At 42.0% G+C, this 27,182-nt stretch overlaps 1 protein-coding gene and 1 non-coding gene across 2 annotated transcripts; both read right to left on the bottom strand.

The window, feature by feature from the left end:
* Positions 1-129: 129 nt before the first annotated feature.
* On the bottom strand, positions 130-219 carry TRNAY-GUA. The gene is given in 2 exon segments: positions 130-165; positions 183-219. It is a non-coding gene; the product is annotated as a tRNA-Tyr (tRNA).
* Positions 220-10,261: 10,042 nt separating this feature from the next.
* Positions 10,262-26,134, bottom strand: VCPIP1 (valosin containing protein interacting protein 1). Its single transcript, XM_039702995.1, has 3 exons — positions 23,446-26,134; positions 18,382-18,468; positions 10,262-15,481 (listed from the first exon to the last, which is right to left on the bottom strand). Exons 1-3 carry the CDS (start codon positions 26,132-26,134, stop codon positions 14,610-14,612), a joined length of 3,648 nt encoding a protein of 1,215 aa, XP_039558929.1. The 3' UTR covers positions 10,262-14,609.
* Between the last annotated feature and the right edge of the window lie 1,048 nt (positions 26,135-27,182).

Raw genomic sequence — 27,182 nt, 5'->3', positions numbered from 1 at the left:
GGCCCCGCAACGCCCCGCCGCGAGCGCCCGCGAGCCGGCCCCGCGCCCGCGGCAACGGCGGCGGCTCCCGACGGCAAAAGAGAGAGAACGTAACGGCGGGGCCGCCCCCGCGCGGCAAAACCGAGCGTCTCCTTCGAGCCGGAATCGAACCAGCGACCTAAGGATTCCCGCGGGCCGCGCCTCTACAGTCCTCCGCTCTACCAGCTGAGCTATCGAAGGGAGCTGGGCGGCATTCCCGCTCCTCAGGATAAATCCTTTCTTCGGGTGCCGCTGGCGATGTGTGCTGTAAGTAGGGCTGGAATTTCCTTCTCGAGAGCAGCTGGAGCATGGAGACGCGCTCGGGACAGACACAGGGAACTGCGAGCGGCCCAAACGCCCGGCGGCGGCTCCCGCAGCCTGGCGCTGCTGCCCGCGGGTCGGCCAGCGCGGCGCTCCCGGCTTCTCACGCTCCCCCCCGGGCGAGCTGTCCCGGCGGACGAAGGCAGCGCTTCCCGCCTCCCTCTCTTGCCGAAAAGCACGTCTCATCCATCAGCCAGCCAGCACTCTTACGGGCTCCTGCTCCTGCCACGGCACGGGTCTGTTGGGAAGAGGCAACCCCCAAATAGAATCGGGTTGGAAAAGACCTCTCAGGTCATCGGGTGCAACGTATGACAGCAGCACTGTCAACTGCATGACGGCACTGAGTGCCAAATCCACTCCTTCCCTGAATACCTCCACGGGCGGTGACTACACCAGCTCCCTGGGCAGCCCATTCCAATGTTTAGTCACCCTTTCCGTGAAGAAATTCCTAATGTCTAACCTAAACTTCCCCTAGCACAGCTTAAGACTAGGTTGTCTCATCCTGTCACTAGTTGCCTGGAAGAAGCCGAACCCCACCTGGCTACAACTTCCTTTCTGGTAGAAACATGGCATCGCATCCTCGTGTGGCTGTGCCGATGGACACGTGGACTCCACAGAGCTCCTAAGAGAGCAAGGTGGGAGCACCTACTTTAAAGAGCACAGTCAAAAAAACCCAGAAAGGGTAGGGATAGCATTTAAAGGTGCCCATTCATGCTGTTCACTTGACACTGGAGTGTTCACATCCATCACAGACAAACCATCACTTTTTATTAATTGCAGTGTGATTTTTGCTTTAGTGGTCCAAACAAATCACCAAAAACAGCAGGTGGTTTCTTATCCATCATCTTCTTTCCAAATACATTTTCTTCAATGGTTTACTTAAGAAAATTTGCTAACCACCACCACAGAGGCAATGATCTCCTGAAGCTACCACCATAGTGAAGTAAAAGCTACATTCCAGCAGAACCTCTGTGTGTTGTACGTATTTCCCTACACAAGTCTTTGGCTAGAACTATACAACGACTGGGGTTGGAAGGGACCTTAAAGATCATCTGGTTCCAGTCCCCATGCAGTGGGCAGGGACATCTTCCACTGGACCAAGTTGGTCAAAGCCCCATCCAACTTGGCCTGGAACACTTTCAGGGATGGGACATCCACAACTTCTGCAGGCAACCTGTTCCAGTGCCTTACCACCCTTAGTAAAGGGGGATCATTTGTTCCTAATACCTAATCTAAACCTACTGTCTTTCAGTTTGGATCCATTGTATTTAAAGAGAGGTGCTCTTCTCCCTTAATCCTCTTTGCAGCCCTCCGCTGGACCTGCTCCAGAAGCCCCTTGTCTCTCTTGTCCTGAAGAGCCCAGAACTGCACGCAGCACCCCAGATGTGGCCCCACCAGCAGAGGGGCAGGATCACCTCCCTCCACCTGCTGGGGTGCTCTTCCTAATGCACCCCAGGGTACCGCTGGCCTTCTAGGGCACCAGGACACCGCTGGCTCATGGGCAGGCTGTTGTCCTCCAGGGTGGAATACACAGAAGTTACCTGAACAAACTAAGCCGTGTGTGGAGTCTGTGCATCCCCACAGCGCTAGGGCTGTTCCCGGTGCATCCCCACGGCACTGCCAGTGCTCCCGGTACCTGCGGGCGGCCCCGTGGATGCTCCCCGTGCCTGCGGGCAGGAATGCCGGGATCGCAGCGCCCCCTGCGCGGGCGCGCGGGAATTACAGGCGGCGGCACAGCCCTCATGGCACGGCACGGCAAAAACGCACCAAAAACCCACCAAAAGCCCACAAAAAAACGACCAAAAGCGCACCAAAAACCCAATTTCACCCGCTCCGCAAACCCGCTGTTACAAGGGCGAACTAGTATCGTTGCACATTTCGCAAAGAAAATTAAATCCTTGAGGGTTTTATTTGTAGTCTTTGCTAATAGGTCTTCAGCACCAGCCTACATTCCCAGTAATGCACTTTTAGTATCCAGAGATGACAACGCAGCAGGTTTCCCCACATCAAAGCTCTGACAGGAGACTTTGAACTACAAAAGCTGTAATGAAAAAGTAATAAAAACCACCCTGAGACAGGATTTGTGTCGTCAGCCTCATACAGTATGAAATGGCATCTTTTAGCACTCATTTATATTTAATTCACAGTGAAAGGAGCCTGAAACAAAAATATTATTGTCTAAATAGGTGCCTTCTTGTATATTCCTATAGTAACACGTGTGTTCCTAATTTGCAGGAAATAGATCCTGAGAACATTAGCTGAAGCAAATTGCTAAAATAATAAGCACTGATGGTCCTGTTGTTAGAAGGACTAATAGCCTAAAGATGTAGTTTGTTATGACATCCAGTAAACATTCTCCATGGAGTACACAGCAGAGGGCATACACACCTCTCTTGGTTTTTTTTTTTGTTTGTTTGTTTTGGTTTTGGGTTTTTTTGTTTTGGTTTGGTTTTTTGGGGTTTTTTGGGTTTTTTTGTTGTTTTTTTTTTCCTGTTACTGTCCTGTGTGACAAGGTCTAATCTTTGGAGTTTCTTTTGCTCCCACATGATTAAAAAAAAAACCAAAACTATGGAGATATATTCCCTTTTTTTGTTTTGGTTTGGTTTTTTTAGGTTTTGTTTTTTTTTTTTCCTGTTACTGTCCTGTGTGACAAGGTCTAATCTTTGGAGTTTCTTTTGCTCCCACATGATTAAAAAAAACCAAAACTATGGAGATACATTCCCCCATCTCTCTATTCCCCTATTCTCTCTATCTCTTCTTAGCTTCTAATAACTAGACAACATCAAGCAAGAGGTCTACTGTCTTCATAGACCTCATAAGAATGTAGGCACAAACAGACACTGTCTCTGCAGCAGGATTTGGACTGTCCCCTCTCATCCCATCTGAGCTGTCATGGCCCACAAGCCAGCAGACTGAGTTTCATAGGCTTCTGACAGGACACTCACCAGCCAGCAGCCTCTGAGTCCCATTGTGCAAGAACTGCTTTCTGCCTTGGTTTGCCCTGCCCAAGACTCCCTTGTGACAAGGGAGGGTCCAGTTCTAGCTAGAGCCAAAGAACATGACAAAGAACAAGTGCAAAGGCATTGCTGCAGGTTCAGGGTGTCAGGAGGAGGCAAATCATAGCTCATAGACCTTGAGTCACAGTGGACATAATTCCAGTGGCACTTTTTGCCACTTTCCCATTACCTTAGAACAGTTCTTTGGGTCTCCTGACAAATCAAAACCAAACACTTGAATCAGCTGTTGGCATTTGGATTTAGCTTGGGTTTTGTAGTGTTGCCCAAGTACTAATGGCAGTGGCCAACACATTTCCATAAGCAGGGACACTTGCTTTTACCCAGATAATGCAAAGGGCAAAGTGCTCTGGAAGACAGAGCGACGGTCCTACCATTTGTTCCATTATTTATTCCTTCTTGTTTAGTTTCCTGTTGATCTGCAGGGGAAAAACTTCTATTAGGCATTCATTATGACCTTAACTAACAGCAGACTGTTCCTGCTGGGCAACAGATCCCTTCCCATGGAACACTGATGCTTCAAAAAATGTCACCAAGCTGCAGCGGTATGAAGATACTACAGTATAAGGCCATATATTTAGTCTATATGTATATTATTTTTTACTGCTCCAGTTTGGTGAGAGTTCCATCTATTTCCTGATAAAGCCTTTCCTTTAGTGAATAAAAAATACCAGTCATGATCCCACTGCCCATTATCACAAGGAAATTATCGAAAAACTCTGAAGTCACATGCAGAAGTTTGTAATTCTTTGCTGCTATGCATTGGAATCCCATTGTGAATTCAGGCAGCTAATTCAACATTTCTCTGGACAATAAAGCAGTACATGGATGCTCCCTGGGAGGCATAGGGCTTAACATCACTGAGTTGAAGTTAAGAATAATGAGTCTGTCTTAATTGTTGTCTCTATAGGTTGTTTGGTAACCTTACAACAGAGGAACCCAGAGTCTTTGTGAAGATGATTCTCAGCACAAATAATCAATACCGTAGGCAACTGATTTCTTAGTATGAGAGATGAATCTAGCAAAATTCCTACAAAGTAAACTCAATAATCAGTTTTTTGAATTGTGGAAAACAAGAGGATTAGTTCCTCAGCAAACACTTTCCCAACCAATTGCTGCCAGTGCCACAGAACTAAGATCTATAAAATAAAAGAAACACTTGATGATTGTAAAATAAAGAAAATGCTCAGTGTAGGTGCCTTCACAGATCTTTTACCAGGTACTTTCCTTTTAGCAGTTTTCAGTGCTTTATCACCAGTTGCTCCAATGACTGCAATCTTCAGAGCTCAGCACTGACTGACACACCAAGAATGTCAATCAAACCACGTGTATCCATCACATCTCCAGTCCAGCTGCTTGACTTGGTCCCGATTCAATGTCACAGCACCACCATTCAGCAGCCAAGGTGTTCTTGCTTGCATCATCCTGGTGGGATTGAGCTTCCTCCTCATGTTTGGAGAAATTCCCAATGAAGAGCACAAGGATACACACCAGATACTCTTTTAAATTAAAATAGTTTTTCATATGACAGCACCTTATTATCTGCATCTGTTCTGTGTCTTAGTACTGAAGATTCCAGCTTGTCATCTGTACTCCAGTCATGTCACAGCCAGTTCAGGGGAGCTGCAGTTCAGAACAATTCCAACTTGCTATATGCTTTTAGTTATACTTAGTCTTGTTTTATTATTTTCTTTTTTCCATCTGCTTGGTATCAGAGATTCTGAAGGACAATATTCTATTCATGACTGATCTGACTTTGTTAGAATTCTCTCTAAATGCTTCTCATAACATTCTCCTAAAACGTTAAGTCTTAAAGGATCAGCCCCTTCACTCAGAGACTTAGCAGGTTCTGGGCACTTTGGCTCAACCTATTTACACAGCCTCTTGCAGAGGGGAAGAAGTACTGTTACCTTTGCCTAATTCAATTAGCCTGTGTTCAGACACAGAAGAATTGCGTGTACTTTGTGATTTCATGAGTTTTACTTTATTGTATTGACAGTATTCATGCTAGAGTAGGGAAGGTGGAAACAAAAGGCTTAAAGCTACCATATCACAAAAATACCAAAATAATCTGGTGTATCTGGATGGGCTCAAAATTTATTCTGGTACATTAACCTTCCTGACAATCATGCACACAAAACATCTTGCATGTTTCCAAAGCAGCCTATATCAGCTTATCAAGGAGGCTGCGCAACTATTGAAAGAATTCTGAGGTGGCCTTGAAATGAAGCCTTGGGACAGAAAAAAACAACCACAGTTCCCAGGCTCAAAGACCAGCAAAGCAGCTCCAGGGATACAGCCCTGCCAGAGACCAACACTAGGATCCTCTTGCACAGAGTGCAAGGAAATGGTGTCATTGCACAGCTCAGATGGATGCTGTCACTTTGAAACCAAGCTCTAAGCCTCACCTCATCTGCTGTGCAAAGTACAGTGGCAGCTAGACTGATTGACAGCATTCCTCTAAAGGGACTAATTTCATTTGGCAACCACATCCCCTATAGTTTCAATGGCATGAGCATTCACTTAAATGAGGCACTGTACAGGCAAATATTAATTTTTAGGGGCTGAAAGTGGAACAGCCTTGAATCAATGAAAAAGGGGAAAACATTCCTAAGTTTACACCCAGACATTACCTATCATCTTGCTGTCAACTCTCACAATAATTAGTAATGATACCACTGCCAGATTAGATTATAACATTAGTCTCAGTTAACAACCTTTCTAATTTCTCAAGTGCCACTTGTTTATTTTGGAAATTATAGAGAAATAATTTTACTAGTTCTGGTCAAGTATGCAAATGTTTTAAAACAAGTATTTCACCAACATATGTACAACTCTGGACACCAAAGGGGACATATGCAAGTCACCTGTTAATCAGGTACCTCATGGTTTTAGAATTATGTCCTAACAAGTCATCACTAGAAATGCAAGAGAAGTCAACTTAAATCTTAGATTTGTATCAACTCCAGGAGTAAACAATTGCTCTTAAAGAAAGGGACTAAAGCTATCAGAGCCAGACTGAGCCAACTGACAGGCAGGCAGCAGCAACAGTGTCCTGGCAACTGCCTGAGCTAGATTCAGGCAAGCCTAGATTCAGCCTAAATTCAATAACATCCTGATGATAGATAAAAAGCACTTGCTTGACTTTCTACCCAAAAAATCAAAACTATTTTATAAAAAGAACAGTGTTTTGATTGCCAGCTTTCCAAACTAGCAACAAGACTCCCAACACTAATTACAAAAATAGGAACCACGCAGACCAGGATCACAAGCAGCTCTCCCAGAGGTGCTGGCCCCTGCTGCTTGCACAACAGTAGTCTGCCTCTTTATCCAAGGCAGTGTTGCTCCCATGCCCTGCAGAATTCCAGCAAGAGAAGAGAGCTCAGAGGGTGCTTACAGATACAAAAGACTTCATACGTCCATGCTGGCTCCAATTCTCCAGGCAGAACAGGTGCGCATGAAAGGTCTTCAGTTACTGTAAATGTATTTTCTGAGTTTGTGAGAAGATGGGAGTTTATGGGAGTTTACAATGTAGAACCTCAGCATTAGGGTTGGAAGGAAACAAAATGTTAAATAATAAAAGATTATTTTCACAGTGGCAATAGATAACAGGGAATTTTTGGGCTGCTGACTTAGAGACCTGAGAGTCCAAAGTCACCGACCAGAGGAGGGAATGGGCTAGCTCAGCTGACCTCAAATGCAGGGAAGAAAACAAAAAAAAAAAAAAAGTTGGTGAATGTGGCAGGGTGAAATAATGGTTACAGTTCAGAAAAACAGACGGAATAAAGAAATAAATAGTGGCATTTAGTTTTTTTTCATTGTACCGTGTCTTGACTTTTCTTATTTTGAAAACAAAAAGAAGCAGGTACTCTTGACCTTTATTTTCTGCATCTCTCTTCGCTGCCTGCAAAAATAATTGCTATTTCCAGCATCTGTCTTAGGAAGCCAGGAAGGGCCTTATTCTAAGAAAGACACAGTGGAGAAAGAAGTAGTGTTCTTGTATGTGCAGTGATCAGATGTAGGATTTGGTATGCACTGAGCAATGCTTGGGCAGATTTGAGCATACAAATAGAAATAAGAGCTATTTAATTCCCTACATGTTTAAGTTAGGCTCTTGCCTTTTCTGTATGTTTTGGCTTTTTTCTCACTGCACCTACATCATCACAGGGCAAAGTGTGGTAAGGTCTCACCCCTTCTCTCCCACGTTGAAATATATATATTTGGCAGCTTCTGTTCCTGGGAGAAAACAAAGGCAGATCTCAGGGAAATCCCCAGATCTGGAGTGAGCCACTGCATCTTCTAAAGCTCCACCATGGAGATGGAACAACAAAAAACACAGATGCCTACCAAACAACAATGTGAATTTTTACAAACACTGATAAATCCCCATGCATCTTCCCTTTTGGATATGCAGGTAAGTGCTCCTGTCTCCCAGGAATCTCCCTCTGTTCCTTTCTGTGCCATATAAGGTTTCTGTGCTTGTAATAAGGTTTTCTTACACTTCAGTCTAATTTTTGTGAAATTCAATCATTTGCTGCTCCTACTGTCTAAGAGGCACAGTATAAATAGAGGACAATAAACTTGCAAAAACATCAGTGGTAAAAAGGATATGGAATAAAAGTTCAAGAGACAAATAAAAAGCAAACAGGAAAGGCAGTGTCAGAAAACGTCTTGAGGATTTGCAGAGGTGGCACAAATACATGTGGGAAAGGAGAGTTTAAGATCAGGAGGTAGTGTCTGGCAAGTATTGCTCTCCATTTACACAACAATGTGACAATCTAAAAGAAACTTCATTTTAAAGAAAATCTTATACACTAACTTTACAAAGTAGCCTACAAAATCAAGTTTTCTTATTCTGAAAGTTGCTTAAGTATGCCTTGCGGGTTTGTAAGAAGTGACTGTGCATTTCATCCAGCCAGACTCCACAGACTGTTGGCTAATAAGAACCACAGCACCATTTAAACCTTCTTATAATTTCTGGTAACTTCCTTCCATCTGCCATCTTTCTTTTAATTTTTCACTTATTGAATATGAGTTTCCAAACAGCACAGACCCAGTCCAGACCTACAGGATCACTTTAGAAGTGAAATTAGATTTGCTACCAGCAATACAAGCCACTAGAAGTATTATTTCCAGCAGAAAACAAAATTAGGCAGTCTTTTAAAAATAGAGGTGGATAAAGTCCAAATACAAGTCTGTGCAGCTATCTCATAATCAATGTTTTTCAGTAACAGAACAAAGAATAACAGTCTTTTCTGAAACCTCTTAAAGTGCCTGCAAGTTACTGCAAGAGAGGCCATGCTTACACTGAAGCCTAATTCCTCTGTGTTAACAGATGTTCAGAATAACTCAGTATACATCAATTTAAGTAATTCAAATCCAAATAATCCATTTCAAACCAGCTGCAGCAACAGGGTTTCTGCAATGTCAGCTTGGCCATCAAGTCTACTGTGAATCTAAACACCTACTTTTCTTTATCCATTTCTGAGTAATAAATACTCAAAACTACACAAACCAGTAGAAGCCAACATATATCAAAGCCTCTACATCAAGGAAATCAACATGATTTCAATTAACTGCTGCAGACAGCATAAGGTGTTTGAATTGACTTTGTGATACCAAAAGCACCTTCCATAACTCGCTACACATGCTGGTGAATATCCAAGGTTCACTCTCACCCTGGCCCTAGGGATAAGATTGTATTTTGAGGAGTTTTATGGTGACAGGAAGATGGGGTTTTACAGTGATGTTACAACAGATTTGCTGCGAACATGCATAAGAAAAAAAAGAGACAAACCAACCAAACAAGTAACAACCCAAACCCAACAACTCCAATGCAAAATAAAAATATAGACCAATATTAAGACAATTAAGTGCAGAAGTAAAATGAAAACACTTTGGAAGCACACTTAAGTTTGTTGCTTCATACATTCAGTACTGCTTTTGGCTAAGATGATAAGTACTATATTAATAAAGATGAGCAAATTTCTAGCTTAGCATTAATCATTTAAGCTTTTGAAATACAAATCTTCTGAAGGATAATTTTCAATTCTTCATTATATGACATGCAATCAAAATTAACAGTGTATTTACACCCATCATTTTAAAGAATGTTTTAATGCTAGCACACTTGGAATTAAGGCCTTTCAGTAAATACAGGAAGAAGTAACACAAGAGTTTTGCAGATGGGTTTTATGGCTTGTTTCTAGGCTCAGAAGTTTTGATTAAAGCCAATTTGTGAAACAAAGTACCACATGTAGCTGGTGGGAAAAGCATAGAGATAATTTAAATAGTTGTCAATATGTTCATCTTTGAGTATTGCCAAATTTTCAAAAGCCTAGTTCTTCCAAATTGTACTATTCATACTTGAATATTACATGCATGCATTAAAATTTTGCTTTGAAATACACTTTGACCAATGTTTCAAATCACAGATTGCAAGGTATCTTAAATGCTGACTTGGTCTGCATTTTTCTACATTTTCTTCATGACAGCTTTGGGGAAAAAAAAAAAGATTCAGGTCTTGAATTTTGGTCTCAAATAAATGAAACGTACGGTTTAGAGATCTCTCAAATTCAAAGGTCCCATGTGTTCAAGGAAATATTTAGATTAGGCATGAGGTCAAAAAAACCAATTTTTTTCTCAAAGAACTTTTCTCTCAAAAAATTATTTTGAAAAATAACCATTACTAAAGGAAAATGGGTAACATCAGATTTTACTTTTCTAAGAATTGTATCAGTTTTTCAACTTCTGTACTAATATTCATGTATGCAAGTATAATGCAATTTATCCGCAAAATGAGGAAATTAATACATTTTCAACTGACTCATTTTGTAGGCAAATCAGCATTAATTAAACAAGCTAATGTGTGAAAGGCTAGATAAAAATTACACCTTATAAAACCAAAGCAGATGTTTCAACTTATAGTTTTAATATAGCAATCAAAGAAAATTCCAAATACTGTACAGTGAAGTGTAGTATAGTACACTATATACTGTTATAATACACTATTGTTACATTACTGATAAAAAAATCAAATATAATTAGTACAGCAATCACAAATAGAACAAACCAAACCTTGCTGGATAACAGCCAGTACTGTGAAGATGGTATAGTTTCTATGCTAATTTATTTTTAATTCAACATGTAAAGCACTTACTTTTTAAAAAGATTTTTTTTCTAAATATATACACTATTTTAATTCCTATTTATACATTTTAAATAGCATTCCCTCCTAAAAGTGCACTCTTTCATTTCTTGGCAATAATCCTCATCAAACATAAAATAACTCTGAAAATACCACTCTTGTTTCAACCTTTTATTGCTCAACCACAGGCATAAGGGCTCAGAGGGAATCCTGCATTCTAAAGATCTTAAGCAACTTCTTCATGAAGCTAAACTGATATTCACAAGCAAAACAAAGAAACCACTCTCTGTTGTGGCTTTTTTAACAAAAGGATTAACTTCATATTCATATTATTATTATTTTACAAAAGCATGTAGATTCTGATATTTAAAAATAGAAGCCAAACAAATGTAGAGTTAACAGTGGCATCTTCTTAAATCATTAATTATCCATTCAAGTCAGATCGAGCATCACTCTCCCAACTGTAAACATACCAAGAATTTTGTTACCTGGCATTTTCAGCGCATCAAAAAAGCAACTCCACTAACCCTGTGACAATGACAACAGATTCTACTTTATGAAAGAGTGTAAATCAAGTATTTTGGCCTTGCAGGGTTGTTTAGCACACAGCCCTGTGGCACTGTGCCTCTGTGACACTGCTAGAGCACTCTGGCAGAGGCAATGTCTAGCTTGTATTTTACAGCCAGCACAAGACTAGTAAACTACATGGAATTCACAAAGCCAACAATGCACACAGCTGTTTTGTGACTACAAGAGGGAAGACATCCCAAATAAATTTCTTTGATTTCATTTGAAAATCTGCTATTTATTTTCCCTCACTGAAATGCAAACAATTCAGAGAGAAACAGCACTATCAAAAAGTCAACTAAGCAGCCAGCCATTTGAAGTAGTAGAAGTCTTGGAAAACTGATCTGTTCTCCCGAGGTTTCCCATATGCTCATCAGCAATCTAGTTCATTCCCTTTTTGATTTTTGTACTAGGCCTGTATTTTTAGCAATCATCTTTTCTTTGGGTTATACATACTAAGCCATAGTAACATTTAGGATTTTCTAATAATGTGTCTTCTTTGCCATGAGACACAGCATAGAAGATCCTTGGCCTTCAGACATGAAAGTAATCAAGGTGGGTACTCAAAACCACAACCTCTTCCACAGGTAATTTGGTAGCAAGAATTTGGGTTGGTTGCCTTTACTTTTCAAGAAAAGGGCACCATTCTTGACATTTGAGAAGTCCTACTGACACATCTTCTCATCCACAATGAGCCAAAGTCTTCCCTGCCCTTGTACCCCCCAGCATTTTCCTGACTCTTACAGGAATTCTAACAAGCACACTGGTGCTTCTTGGACAGGCACACAGATTTGTCTTCACTTACATTTGCACCCACTGCCAGCAACCAAATGAAACATCTGTTCCAATTTACACTTTGGTGTTCTTTATTTCACTTCTCCTGCACAGTCACACATCTCACTGGCACACAGATGAAGTTTAGCTTCACTTGAGAGTATCAAGAGCTATCTATCTTTCTCAAAACCACTGATATTAAATGCAGAAAAAGCTACAGGAGATAAGAACACTGCAAAGAAATATGCACAATCCTGCCTTCCAGAACTCACACCAGCAGATCTTGTGACTGACACCATTTTACCAGTCCTGTGAGACCATCTTCTTTTAGGAACTGGAGGGTTCTTGTCTACACGACTTGAGTGGGCCCGAGATGACACTAATGGTGAGTCAAACAGAGCTATTATCTGTTTCTATGTCTATTTAGATAAGAAGGAAAATGTCAAATTACTGCTGAAATGGGAAGTGTGTCAAAACTAAACCAAGCCTTCCTCTTTACACAGTAAAAGGCACACAAACTTCTGCAGTCTTACCAGAAAGGCATGAAAGAAGTAAGCATTTTTCCTCGAAACAAGAATGATGTGCAATAAATACTTCAATTTATTTCAAACTTGAAATTCTCTCATATACACTACTCACTCATTATTTTTCCAGCCAAGGAAGACTTTTTTTCCCTAAAGAAAAGATTGAAACTACCAAAGCACTGGTTACCTGGTCTAAAATGCAAGAGATCCAGGGGATTCCTCCCCCTCAGCCTCTCCTGATTGAAATTCTTTCACAGGAACAAGTCACTGCTGTACTTTTTTAACACTGTGACAAAGCACAAGCCTCTACTCAACATTTTCTATATAGATGTAGCCTTCAGCGAGCTAGACTGATTCATGGGAGACTAAATGTTTTCAGAAGTCATGGCAGGCTTCCAGGTGCTGCATGTGCATCCTGTTTCTCATTGAATAAGCCCTGCCAGTTAATCAGTGCATCAGCAAGGTCAGTTCTGGCAAGCCAATTACTTCATACATTCCAAGTTTCCAAATTGCTAACTTACCAGATAGCAATTTGAGATCTTAACATTTTTCATTTATTTATGTAAATGTGGTATTTATATTTTACCTCTAAGTAGTGTATGAAATCATAAAATATTTGTACCATCTACACAAAAAGTTAACCAACAGAGTAACTTCAATTTATTTTGACAAAAGAGAAGGGCTATTTTTCAAGTGACTTGCTTCATTTCAGTTCTACATACAAAAATAAATCCTTCCCCATGGGACATTTTATCATACTAACACTTAGAACTGTTTAAGTGATTAGAAATGTAAAAAGTGAGGAGACTTTCCTGAATACAAACATATACAACACAAACCACATTTGTGAACTGGTAAAAACCTACATGTGCACAAACACAGACTTCAGTACTTAAATGCTCTTAATTCCTCTGAAGCTGTATTAACATCTTTTCATCCATTCAATGTTATTTTACCATAAGAAGAAGCAACAATAGTGCATTTAAATGACTATGAAGATAGGAAGCAAAGTGCAGTATCAGAAACACATTCCATCCTTAGGGAGCAAGCACAATGGCTGCTTCTTGAAAACTAGCACTACAGATCTGATGAACACACTACTTAAGTGGATACCAGCTCTATTATCTCTGATGCAGGGAAACCTGCATCACAAACTCAAGTGAGGCTGAGAGAGGTGGGAAGTCTTTATAGACACTGAAACAGCATGTATCCCTTGCTCCCACAGAGTAAACAGTGAGCTTCTAAAAGCTCAATTATCACCAAACACTTTAGGATAATGTGTGTTAGAGAGTCATTTCCTTCCAATAAATTGTTAATTTGCTCTTAAGAGGACAGCTGTTATTTCATTTTTGCCATTTCTAACCAATGCCAGCAATCCAAGTCTTCTAAAATAAATGGATTTGCCATTGAACATTTGCTCTTACTTGCAACTGCCCACTTCTCTCCCATAATTGTCTCAAAAGTTGCACAACCACCTGACCAGTTTGGTATTTGGGAGGAAATGCTACCAAGAGAGCACCAAAATGGTTGTGTTGGCTCAGACTGCTATGCATAACCACACCACATTCAATGTATCTTCATCATATGCTATGTGGCCTTTTTTCTAACTTGCTTTCTAACTGACAACAGGAGAACTTAGACTTCAGTTTACTAAAGTTACACTTATTCCAAGATTTCTGAGAGGAGGATATGAATGAAAAAGTTATTAAATTGGAGAAGTGCCAGCAAAGTGTCATTAAAAGCACTGTATATGCTGCATTATCAAACTGAGCAGAAGTTTAGTTTCAGTTACTTTTTGAAATGTATGTCTAATTTATGACAATAGGGTACTTTTTATTGGCATTAAGTACCTGGGACAGAATTAACTTTGCCATGTATCTAGTTTTGCCTGTTCTAGCCCTTCCAGTAACCTTAAGCTAGCATGGTAAGAACCTTGCATGGGCTTAAATTTTAAGACTTCTAAGAAATTAAAAATTACAAAGAATTTTCAAGAACCCACATGTACAGCAGATATTCATCTCAGTGCATTTCCTAATAACTAATTTACAGGTAACAGAGCCAGCCTGGGCAGCAGTATGGTAATATTGAAAGCTATTGCCAATCACATGCTTATCATGCACTGAATAAGATGATATAATCTTTGACATACATACAAGATTTAATAACTAATCACTTTGTGTGGCCCAGCCAATAAACATTACATTTGAACAGTAATTTCTTCTACCCTTATTAGATTTTAACCTATCAAGAGTGATCCATTGGCTCAGTTGCATTAGTGATTCCTGCATCTTGACTATCCATCTCCTCAAGCTCCTCAACAGAATTTCCCTTTTGTGCTTTAGACCTCGCAGGGAATGTTGTTCCCACAGAATTCACCATGTTACCATCAGTTGATTCAGTATTCAAGTGTTCAGTACCACTTGGTGCAGAGAATGATTCGGGTAAGGCAGCCTGAAAGCTCCCAGTTTTAGCAGTTGAACTCACTGCCTCTACTTTTCTTTGAGATACATCAACTGATGCTGACTGCTCTGTATTCTGATCCCGCAAATGTCTATCCATTGAAGCCTGAATAGAAGAGACCATTTCCTGCAACTTTTTTCTCTGTGCCTCAATCAAAGTGGGGTCAAGCTGCCTGCTGTCTCTCATTGTCACAACTCCCGGAGCAATTCGAATAAGCTCACTGTTACCAGAAGCAGCTGTGAATACAGAAGGCTCAATTTTAGCAGAAGGACTGAAGTCCGTTTCTGTGCTATGCTTTCTTAAAAGTGGTGTTTCCCTGGCTCTTTGATCATGTTGTTGACTACTAGATGCAGTTCCTAGGGAATGACCCTTTCCTTGAAATGCAGTTATGTTATGTAGCTGTTCAGATTTCTTTTTCACTACTCCACCACTACCCAGCTTCAGTATTCCATGTGAAGGACTTGCTTCCCTGCTTCTCGAAGCAGCTTCTGTTCGCACTTGACTCAAGGCCTCTTTAACCAGCTCTTCAACATCGGGACCGATCGGGAAGTGCCCAGCAGCATCCACACACAGCTCTAGTCTGTCTTCTGCTGCATTGTACACAAAGTTTTTACCAGGCAGATGTGGAAAAGTGCAGTGCTTGCCATCAGCCAAACCTATAAAGACAGGAAAAGTTATTCAAAGTGCTAACATATCTTAAGGCATGCTCTGAACGCAGTAATTACGCGCTGTATTTAAATTTACTGAATCAGGATGTAAAAACAAACACTGAAAGTTACTACTGCGGGAGAAAAAACGTAGGCTTTTATGCCATACAATAACCAGAGCATGCTGCAAAGATGCTGCTGCCTTCTATGATGACTGATGAAGAGACAATAGTGTATTATCACAAGATAAAATGACCACACTGCTACAACTTGCAGTTCTATGCTTGCAGTAATGTAAAACAAGCCAAACCCCCATCACTACCACCACCCACACCCCCAAAATCACACAAAACCAAACCATCACAAATCAAAACCCGAAAACTAATAAGGAGAACATTTCAAAACACTATCTGGAGAAACACTATTTGAGATTACTTCCACACTAGTTAGAACTGTAGTAGGATTTCTGGTTGCCTAACTGCTGCTAAGCCTGAGGAATTTCAAATGTGCTATTTTGTCTTGTTCTCTGAGAGGAAGTGCTGCTAGATTAACATGTTTCAAGCTTACTGTATTTAGTAGTCCTGGATATTATAATTATTAACCTTTACAAAACAAACAAAATGCATAATATTATTGCTCTGCTGTTTAACTATCCCACTTACAATTTGACCAATCTGTTAAAACTGAGAGTTCACTAGATAATTTTAAGTTCTGAAGTTTCTGTGTGCCAAAAATGGACAACCATCAGTCTTTACAGTTTATCATCATAAACCACAAAATAACTCTTTCAACTCTGTCCCATACAGGCTGTGGTAAAAGCAGTAAGGTATCACTTCAGTGATGGTGGCTTTCTGTGAGCTAAAAGCTATCTGCAGATGAAAACTTGGCTGCAACCATTCTCTTCACTTTAGTTCCATCAGCTATGCATGGACAGCTACAAGGAAAACAACACAGTTTAAAAGGTGCCAGGAACAGGTAAACTGTTGGGATTTTTCCTCTTTCCCAAAATTCTTGAAGAAAACCACCAGAAATTATTCAGAAGGGAAGAAACACAACAAGCAAATTCTAGTTCTGTATTACCAAACACAATGCTTTCAAAATTAGTATTCTGGGCAACAGTGGGAAAGGTCATTCAATAATTTCATAACTTATTAAACTGTTTTCATCCTAATGAACCTACTTATTAATCTCACTCATCCTCCACAGCTTCTCATTCACACATCCACAATTGCAGAGGACCTACAAATAAGATTTTATTCTGAGAGGTTCAGACATGTGGCTCCTTTCTTTACATATCCATGGGAACCAATAACCAAACAGCCAAAATGCAGAACAAAATTTAACCTCAAACACCTATCTAACATCGCCTGAACAACATATTTTAGATATGTAATTTAGCAGCTCAATTCTCATTTGCAAAAGAGGGAATTGAAACAATTCCTATGAATGACCAAAACTGCCTCTGAAACTGCAATCCCAACATCTCAAAGATCTGTTAAATCAAGTTTCAACTGATTAACAGTACCTATGCTTCACAGACAGCTTTGTTCTCAAGGTCCAATATGATAGGTGCACTATTACATTATCTAAAAGATTACAAATAGGTAAGTAGCTTCTTAAAATGGAAAGATGAGTCAGATTGTTGCACACTGGAATTGTAAAAGTGAACTAATGCTGAAATAGGAATTGTACCTACCAAGACAGTCTGTATTTGAAACTAGTGCACTTCTCTGTATGCAGGCATTTACACCATTATCTGCTATAGCCTTATTTCTTACACAGCAAGCTGGGAAAAATGACTTTTAAGTTAGACATTTTCTGAGAGCTGGGTTAAAATTCCTTGGATTCATTTCAGGATTTCGAATCTGACTAGCCATCAATTGGTCAAAAACACCCTTTCCATCAAGCTGATTCACTTTCCACAAACAATACACCACTCCTTACTGTACAAGTATAGTAAAAGAAGGAAAACTAAAAGGAAACAGATATAAGACACTTAGCATGCTAACTCTATTATCAGGCTAATACTTCAGTGACAGGCATTGAGTATATCACACATTTTAATTTATTCCAGAAATAAGTAAGATAAAGTTAAGGTTGATGAAACTGCCTACGAAAAAAACCAAACAGCAAGAAAGCAGTAAAGGGACCATTATAATAGCTGAAATCACAACAGTTAAACTGTGAATGGAAAGATTTCATCAAGAAAATAACTTTGGGAGAAAATAACTCCTTAGTACTTTCTTCTCTAAAGAAACAGTTGCTATTTTTTTTAAGCAGTATTTGTAAAGCCACCTAAAAATCAAATGTACTCCACTAGCTTGGTTATTCTGCACAGAACCCAAGATGCAACATTCAGCAATTCAACAAGGGGATGGATAGTTTTGCTTTTGAACAATAATCTTAGGAATATAAAAAACAAATTTAACCAACCATTTGAATTTAAAACATGGAGTACCCTGTATAAAATATCTACTAAGAAGCACAAGGAAGGTAAACTCCTTATCCAGTAAGCATCTTAAAGTAAAGGAATAAGTATTATGATTTCATTGTTTGATCCTTACAGGAGAAAAAGATACAGAAAACAAAAAATCAGCTGACTTTTTTTGGTCATATTGTCATTAAGAAAAAAAAAAAAAAAGAGTTGTTTGTATAATTCAGGAAGTGGAAATTTCAGAAAGTAAGAGGCTTAAATTCAATGAAATAGGTTTAGGCAGATTCCCTAGTCTTAGTCTGTCTGAGGGAACATTAGGAGTTCTCCAATATTTAAGAATGAAAATTTTCCACAGTAATAGACTTTCAAAAAAAACCATATTTATGCTTAGAAGTGACTCAGTACCAATTTACAATTTTCAGGATTTGGAAACAGGGGAAGGAAGGAAGGAATAAAAACCAAACCAAAAAAATACCTGTTGTTTTCTTCATTATGCTGTAGAAGACTCCACCCTGCTGAAACAACTGAGGAAGCCCCTTTGCATAAGACCAAACATCTTCTCCTGTAAAAATCAAACACAAACATTAAAATTAAACAGCAGTATTTACATATTATAGACAAGGGCTGAAAATGTAACTCCTTCAACTAAAAGTTGACTCCTCACTTTCTTCTATGCAATAAACAATTTGAATTTTTATTGCAAATGCACAGAACATGAGCCTGGGACATTGAAAGACTTTTAGAAAAACATACCACTGTCTGCAGTCAAATATCCTACGTGTTCTAGAAGAAAGGTTCCCAAATTTGATTTGATCCAAGATGCAGCTCCTGTTTCTTTGTCAAGCCCTAAACACGAGCCTCCATTCCCCTCCTACCTCTACTTTCAACATTAAACTAGGAAATTACTAACACACTTCCAAAATTCAAACACATATCCTTGCTCACTAAAATCTGAATTCTATATCCCTACACCTTCTCAAAAATCAGAGCTCAATTTCACAGCTACCACACAGCAGACTTAATGCTGCAGCTGAGACACAAACATTCACTCAGGCAGCTGCATAGAAGCTGTGTTTGTACCTTGCTTTTCTTGAGAGTTAGAAACAAAATACCAACCATGAGGCCCTGGCAGTCCTGTATAACCAGTGTTTCTCAACAATGCCAAAAATGGCATTGAAATGTGACAACTTTAAATGCCATGGAGAAAAAAAAAACAACCTAGACTACATAAGGAAAGGAATATAAAGAACAGAAAAATTGGGTTACAGTGATGGAATATCAGTAACCTAACAGCACCTGCTCAATCATTTCAGATCTGCATTTAGCCTATACCCTTTTCCTTATTTTGCTAACCACTTACCTGCTTCAGAGAAGTGACATGTGCTGTAGCTGTCTAAGCAGTACAAACAGAAAATTCTGATGAATTCTATTCTCCTTATGCAGAAACAACTACTGTGCATACACATTTTCAGAAAAAAAATTGTTTTTCCCACTTTCCATCAAATATACATGGAACATACCAATACATTTTAGATAGAAATTGCCCCCTTCTGTAGGGATTGAAATCTCAGTAACAACATCTCTCAAATTTCTATTACGATTGGAAAATGTAAATCTTCAACTACAATTAACTGGTTGTACTACTTGGATAGAGAAAGCTGGAATGTGTGAGGCTGTAAAATATAACCCACCAATATATCTTTGCTTGCTGTTATAAGAAAAATAAAATAAAAGAGCACAAGAGGCACAGGACTCTCCATGCCCCCCTGCTTGTCTGTTCCCCCACAGCTGTCACTCACCTCTCCACTGCAGGCATTACTCAAGCCCCCATTCACTTTACAAAAGTACAGTGCACATTCACCACATTCTGACTTTGGATGTTTTAAAGACAGGAGACTGATATAATCTGATGAATTTTGAAACCATTTCTTCAAATCATATACACTCGGGTTCATCGCATTCATTCGCACATCAAGCTCACAAATTTGGCCTTTGCTTCCAAGATGAACATTGAAGTAATAAACCAAGTGCTCTTTCTTTCCATGATCTACTGAAGGAAGTCTTCTGGCACTGCTACCTGTGTCCTTACTCTCACTGGCCATTTGAAATGCACTTCCCTATACACGGTGTCTGCAGAGCATTGATGATGTGCCTCTTCCAAGTCTCCCTGATGTTTTAAACACTGCCCACAGGAATCAAAACAACCACTGCACTGAGAACTATCAGAATACAGCTGTCAGTCCACTGAAGCCTGAAGAGGCCACAGCCAGCAGGACTCCATACTAAGAACTCCTTTACTGCTGCATTGAGCAATCCATTACCATTTGAAGGACTCCCTTTCATTCCACAAGACAACCACTGGACTTAAAGAGAAGCCCAGTTTTAGAATTACTGACATTTTCCAAGGAAAGCTTCCCTATTTGCTGTGGGTATGATTTTTCGAGCCTTGCACAAGGGAAGCATCACTGTTTAGACAGCCTTTTATGCAATACTAACAAGTACTACATGCAGGAAAGCATGGAGAGCAGGGCTCACAATACAAAAGCATCAGCCACTGAAAGAAATACAAACTAATGACACTGTTTTGATAGACATCTCCCACTGGAAGACAAAAAAAGCTCACAGTTACAACTGGACTTTCCCAGATCAGAGGAACTAGTGTGTGACTCAACTAAACTACATTTGAGGTTTGCACATTTTTGTTGTTAGTTGAGTTTTACTGTTTGTTTTGGATTTGTTTGCCATGGCAGCAAGATGTTTATAGGTCACAAGTTAATTTGGATGATCATTTAGTTAGATTAAAAACTCCCTCAAGACACTACATTTATCAAAGAGATTATACTGTTCCTACTCCAGTACACAGTTCCTCAGACCAGACCCCAATCCCAGAACATTAAGGTATGGGAACAAATCCAGCCTGTCCTGCCCACAAACAGGCCTTGTTCACCGATATAAGTTAGCCTGCAGCTGCTGCAAGCCCAGGACTGTCACTGCAGACAGCAGAGAGAACACACAAAGTGCAACACAAATAAAAACCACAATTGATAAAATAGGTTATAGAGAAGTTCAGCTGGCTTCAAAGCAAGCTGTTTAATTCCATGAAAATCCTGGTATCACAGAATACACTAAATTTAAAGCTGGCTATTTTGATTCCTTGTGTATGGATGAATTCATCAATGAAAAACTAACCAATCAAAATAAATTCATATCTGGCTTGCACATATTCAGAGTGCCTCTGCAGAAGTGTAATTAAATCTGGTTTAAAATATAATGTTTTAAATATGTTAATGCAAAATTCCAATTCCTTTAGTAATTTCCCTACAGAATTCCGCATTTTGAGCTAGGAAAAAAAAAAAGAAGAGAAAGCTTTACAAAAAATCATGCATAATATGTTAATTGGTCCAGAAACTACAGTATTTAATTTCCCAGGGCTTTTTTAAAAATTATATACATAAAAAAGTTAAGAATGTGATCTAAAATAAGTAGCTGAGATCAGAAAAGAAAAAATCTAGTAGCTGAAATAAGAAAAATACTTCAGCCTACAGGAGACTCTGTATGAAAGAAACTGTTTTGAGCACACAGAATGAATAATTATGGATGTTTGAAGACACACTTCCACTACGGGCACTGGGGAAAAGAAAGGTGTGTCTAGCCCAATGAGCTATCTCATCAGCATCTCCCCTCTACACATTCTAATCTCACTGTATTACAGGAATGTTTTTAGCAGAACAAAGTTACAAAGCTGGCTCTCAGACCTTTGCAGCAGTTTTTAGCAGTACAGAAATGCTGCTGAGAAAAATTAAGGCTTCATGTCTCAAAAAGGCTGAATATGCCACCTTGAGGAATTGCCACCCTTAAGAAAGTGCAAGGACTTAGGAAGTTTGTTAATCTGTTGAAAAATCACAATTGTGAACGGTCTAGTAACTAGATTTCTCTCACAAGTATTTTTAAAAGAAAATGAAGACCCAATTAGAAAAGTCATGATACAATAACAGCATCTTACTCAGTAGTTGTATAAGGTTTTATAACTGGCTGGTTTATCACTTGCTGCTGCTTTTACTTCTATTAGTAATGCACAATGGATGCAGCCAGAGAAGGGTGAGATAAATTCTAGTCTAACCGGTGCTCTTAAAGCAGAATCTAACAGCAGTGAAGGCAAAGACAAAAGGCCATTCTTGCATACAAGATCAGCTCACGGTTTCTGGATAAGCACCTGTGAAATAATAACACACCTTAATGCTTAAGTAACCAAGACATTTTTAAAGCATGCCAAAGTTTTTTGAAGTCAATAACTATACTTCCAGCAGTATTTCCTGCAAACAGGAAAGCACTCTTTTAAGTTTCATCCAGAAGTGAAGACAACTTTTAAACTTAACTTCTTCCTGCACTTTGGAACTGGGGTGTAAATGTCAGTGTGATGAGGTGAGTAGTGATTCAGCACACTACCTTGTAAAAGACACAGGAGTAAACAATCACACTTGGAAAAGAATCAAAGTTCTGCTTGATGAACTTCTGACACACCACACTGTGATTACGTAATTGTTTCGTTTCTGAAACATCACATGCTTTAGCCACACCAAATCCCTCCAGCAGGAGAAGGCTCCCACAAAAAAAAACCAACTGTAAACATGACTATTCAACTGGTTCATACAGCTGAATGTATGATAATTACAGTTCTACTTCCTGCCAGAAAGCAGCCAGAACTGTGAAACCTGATGAACAAAACACATAAACAGGGGTCCAAGTCTCCCGAGTTCAAAAAGGAAAATGAAAAACACAGGCACCTGAGAAAAGTCCTTTTGCCTTGAATTATTCACAGTCAGCTTTACATGACTGATAATTTACAAGTATAGCTTTGCAACCCTATGTCCGACCTTTGGAATTCAGATCCATGTTTAGATTCTTCCAATTTCTCCTCTTTATATTCTGAAATAGCACTTTTCTTAAATCTTTAAAAAATACCAGATCTTCATTTAAAACTTAACGGATTGCCTAAGGAGAAAATGTCAAATTGATGTGCTTAAACCAAGACAACTCCCTGTGGGGCCAAATGTCAGGATTTCCTCCTACTACAAAGGTGAAAATTTGTTCCTCAAACTTCCAATGAGCAGACACTCAGCATTCCCTTCTCACCCCTGCCCTGAATTTATTTCCTGAAACCTGAGGGAGATGTAGGAAAAAAAAGTCTGTAGTTTCACACATATACTTCCAATGTGTGCCTAATGAGGGGCAGAAAAAACAGAAAGACAGGACAGCAGAGGCAAAGAAATCACCTCTAAACAGCAATTTTTAAAAGAGGCCTTTATAGCAAAGGAAGAACAAGTATCTCATATACCTCATATATACATTACAAAAGTCACTGACAGCATTTTAAATGTCCTTCTAACAAAGGAATAAGCTACAAGATTACAGCTACATTTCAGCTACAAGATTAAGCATGATTTAAGAAAAAGGGAAATGTGTTTGTAACTAGAGTTTGCAACATGTTATCTTCTACTTAAAAATACAATTTTGAAGAATAACACCAAGTCAGCCTTACCCATGAGTGTTGCCAGAAGACAGAGTGAATACATCTCCTTGTCAACTTGTTCTTGCAGATCCTTCGAGGAGATCTTACTGGTCACAGCAACATCTTCGTGCTTCACAGCATGGGCTGAGTGAGCTGAGGCAGCCTGCTTGCCTTCCTCCTTGCCCTTCAGAATTTCTATGGCAATCCTGTCACCGTGCTGCAAAGGAACAGGCTCGTTTTCCATGCCTTCTTTGGGAGGCAGAAGCTCTTTTGGAGGAAAGCCGTAGCGAATACATTGCAAATACGGGGGAATATTAAATTCTCTTGCTATGCCTTCCTGGAGCTCCAAGAAGGTGGTAGTGCACTTCAAGGTAAGCATTGACTGCCTCCCATCATTGGTGGTTATTCGAATTTTCTTTTCTTTTGCAGATGTTGGAGAATACGGGGTTTTGGTTGGTGTAGCAGGTGCAGACGAGGGCCCCTCGCGAACGGCCCCAGGAGAAGCAGTCCTGGGCTGCCCTTTCTGCTCTTGTTTCAATTTTTCACTTTTCCTTTTCTGCATTACAGAAGCCTGGTCGGCAATGTTCTGCTGAATAGTTCTTTCAGCCTTGCTCATATTCAACTCCTCCTTGTGCAAAGTTTTAGTCTTCTGTCCAGTCAAAATGATTTTGGTTGGAAGTTGCGACTCCAACTCTTGTCCTTGCTGTACATCATCAGCTCTTTGGGCGTGAGCACCATCGATATTTACAGGGGTATAATCATCAGGGTTCTTTTTGGCAGTTTGGTGCAGTATTGTGTTGACAACTTTCTGCACGAGAATCTCGCTACCGAATTCACCGGGGAAGTGCTTGGTGACAAGTTTCATGGCGACATCATACACGTTGCTGTTCAAAGAGGTGTCACTTTCATACTGGAACCAGTAGACAGTCTCTCTCACCACTCTTCCACCCCACTCTAGAGTTATAGGAAAAGCTTCAGGCAGATTGTCATACTCTTTCCCTTCCCAGTAATGCTTGAATCCACAGCCACATTTGCCACCTGAAGACCTGGTATTAGTTCTGTCTCCATCAATATACAAAACAGACCCATCTTCTCTGACACGACGCATTAAGTTACCGTGGCACCAGTTACAAACAGTCAAATTACTCAGGCCATAGTCTGGTACCAGCACATCCTTCACAGGGTTGTAAGAACACACCAAACTGTTCAGGGGAAAACTGTAATTTTTGTCAGGCCTTAGCTGGCCGTGAGTACTTTTTGCCAGGTTGTACAGCTTCCCCCCAGGAGCCAGCCACTCTGGGGGAACGTGATGCTCTGAAAGAGCCCCACAGATGAGGCACCTGTGAAGGCGGTTGTCCATCACTGCTTTTTTGGCAGCTGCAGTGACCTCTTCGGGCTGGACCCCTATTACACCAGTCCTTCTGTAGAAATATTGATGCACATCAGCTACAAGACTGGGGTGGATACCGTGCTTACTCATGAAAACCTCCTCCATCGCAGCAACAAGCCTCATCAAGTACTTGTCCTGCAAACTTCTGTCTCCTCCAATAATGCAGCCACCATCCTCCTCTAACATGATGTACTTTTTGATGAGGTCTTGAGGAACTCCCCAGGCTTTAGGAAGTAGTTTCCTAGGCAGCTTAGGTAAAGCAGCACCTTTTATTCCAACCAGAGGAATATAATGGTTACGTCCTGAGCTACTCCATGCAATACAGATCGGCTTGTTCAACATGCCATCTTTCCCCATGCATTTTTCCAGAGGTATCAGACCAGGCAGGAATGTTGCTGAATAATCTCCAGAGCTTCGCATTCCACTCAAGGAGTCTAACAGGATGATAGGCCGGTGCAGCACGTTGGCCAGACCAAAGATGTGAATATTCCTAAGGCCCATTGGCACACCTTCGGGAGGAACAAACAAAGGGTCACATTCATTGATAATATCCTCCCACTCTGCAGCATCAATAAAGTCATGGAAAAGTGCCTTGTAATGGCTTAGATTCGCCTCAAAATGCTTCTTTAGATTCTCTCGGAGAGCATGCCAGAACAGTTCCCTGCCAACAAGCGCTCGTGAGACGGCATGGACAAGGCAGTGGCCATCTCCATCCACGTGGACAGGAATGAGGCACTCTTGACTGTTGTTGGCCTTCTTGATGTCCTCCAGGGTGTCGTGCAGGTAGATGAGGCTGCCGGAGCGGTCCTTCCCGTAACCCATGGTTTCGACGTGCTCTGGCTCGATGAGGAAGGCGCGGTCGCCCAGGAGGGAGCAGTCAAAGATGTCTCCCTGGTTCATCTCCGTGAGGAGCTTGGCTTTGCCAGTCTGCTTGTCCATCCCGTAGCGGGCCAGGATGGGGGCCAGGAGCTTGCAGTGGTAGTTGGAGAGGCCATTGACTTTGACGAGCTCAGTGTTCCTGCGGGGCGGGCCGGCGCCGCTGACGCCCAGCAGCGCATTCCGCAGCAGGTTGTGCAGCACCAGGTCGGGGTCCGTCACCTCCTCCACGGCCAGCAGCTGCCGCTGCTCGTGGCGCCGCCCGCAGTCCGTGCACTCGATGCTGCCGCTGCCCTGCGGCCCGTGCGCCGGGAAGAACAGCCGCGCCTGGCATTTGGGATCGGGGCAGGTGCCCGAGAAGATGCGCCGGTCTCGCTTCTTGGAGGCGGACGGAGGCGGCGGCTGCGGCTGCTGCTGAGGGGACGGCGGCGGCGGCTGCTGGGGCTGGGACATCGCTCCGCTCCGCTCCGCCCGGGCTTCACCCGCACCCGCTCCTCCGCCGCCCTCACAGGCGCATTCCCTGAGCGCCGCGCAACGACCGCCGCCTCTCGGACGCCGCCGGTGCCGGTGCTGCCCGTGCGGTACCGAGCGCCGCCCGCCGCCCCCCGCCCGACGCGGAAGCCGCCGCCGCTCTCACCGCCCCTCGGCCGCCTCAGTGCCCGCAGCGCCGCGGCCTCGCGCACTTCCACGCCGGCGGCGCACGCGCGGCGCCGCAGGGGCGGACGGGAGCGATAGTTTCGTTCGCCGCCAAGTCCCAAAGTAGAGAAGGGATCTACTTGCCATGGAGAGACTACGAAGACCGTGATGCCGTGCGGCGGAGAGTGGGAGGGCGGAGGAGGGGCGAGCCCCGGCGGGGTTGCTGGGAAGCGTAGTCCGCGGGCGGTGGGCCGGGAGGGACGGGCAGGGCACTCGGCGGCGCTTGTTGCGCTTCCTGCGGGAGCGCTGGGGGAGGCAGTAGGTGTGAGGTAATACCCCCCACACGTACATTCCTGCTCTGTCTCCCTCGGATGCTGGTCTGAGGGGACACCCCACATGTGTATTCTCCTTCTGTGCCCCTCGGGTGCTGGTTTGAGGCGACACTCCACGTACATGGCTCCTCTGCCCCCCTCGGGGGCGGCTGCGAGGTGACACCCCGCGTGTACATCCCGCCTCGGCCGCCTCGCCCCCGCCCGCTCGCGCCCCGCAGGAGCACCGGGCGAGGCTCCCTCCGTGTCACCTGTCCCCTGACAGGCTCGGGAGCGGGAGGCTGCCCAGCCCCAACAGGCTGCTGCCGGCAAGGGCTGACAGAAGGGACAGGGACAGTCCCCCAGCACTGCGGCTGAAGGGGACTCTGAGGGCCCCCGAGGGCTCCCGGGCACGGAGGTTTCCAAGGGCACGGAGGTTTCCAAAGGCACGGCGAGCAGCGTGTCCTGCCAGGCGGGGTGCCCCGGCAGGAGCAGTGCCGGCAGGCGCGGGCACACGGGCTGCCCCCGGGCCGTGCCCCCGGGCCGTGCCCCCGGGC

The sequence above is a fragment of the Passer montanus genome, unplaced genomic scaffold (genome assembly GCF_014805655.1).
Source record: "Passer montanus isolate IOZ18808 unplaced genomic scaffold, ASM1480565v1 scaffold16, whole genome shotgun sequence".
Classification (NCBI taxonomy): Eukaryota; Metazoa; Chordata; class Aves; order Passeriformes; family Passeridae; genus Passer; species Passer montanus.
This window is presented reverse-complemented; position numbering and strand designations above follow the sequence as displayed.

Bases quoted from the DNA above. Each gene is read 5' to 3' on its own strand.
- VCPIP1 (XM_039702995.1), bottom strand. From the start codon at position 26,134: ATGTCCCAGCCCCAGCAGCCGCCGCCGCCGTCCCCTCAGCAGCAGCCG. The intron at 18,469-23,445 runs GTAAGGCTGACT...TGATTTTTACAG, and splicing joins TCTTCTGGCAACACTCATGG to GAGAAGATGTTTGGTCTTAT. The intron at 15,482-18,381 runs GTATTTTTTTGG...CTGTCTTTATAG, and splicing joins CATAATGAAGAAAACAACAG to GTTTGGCTGATGGCAAGCAC.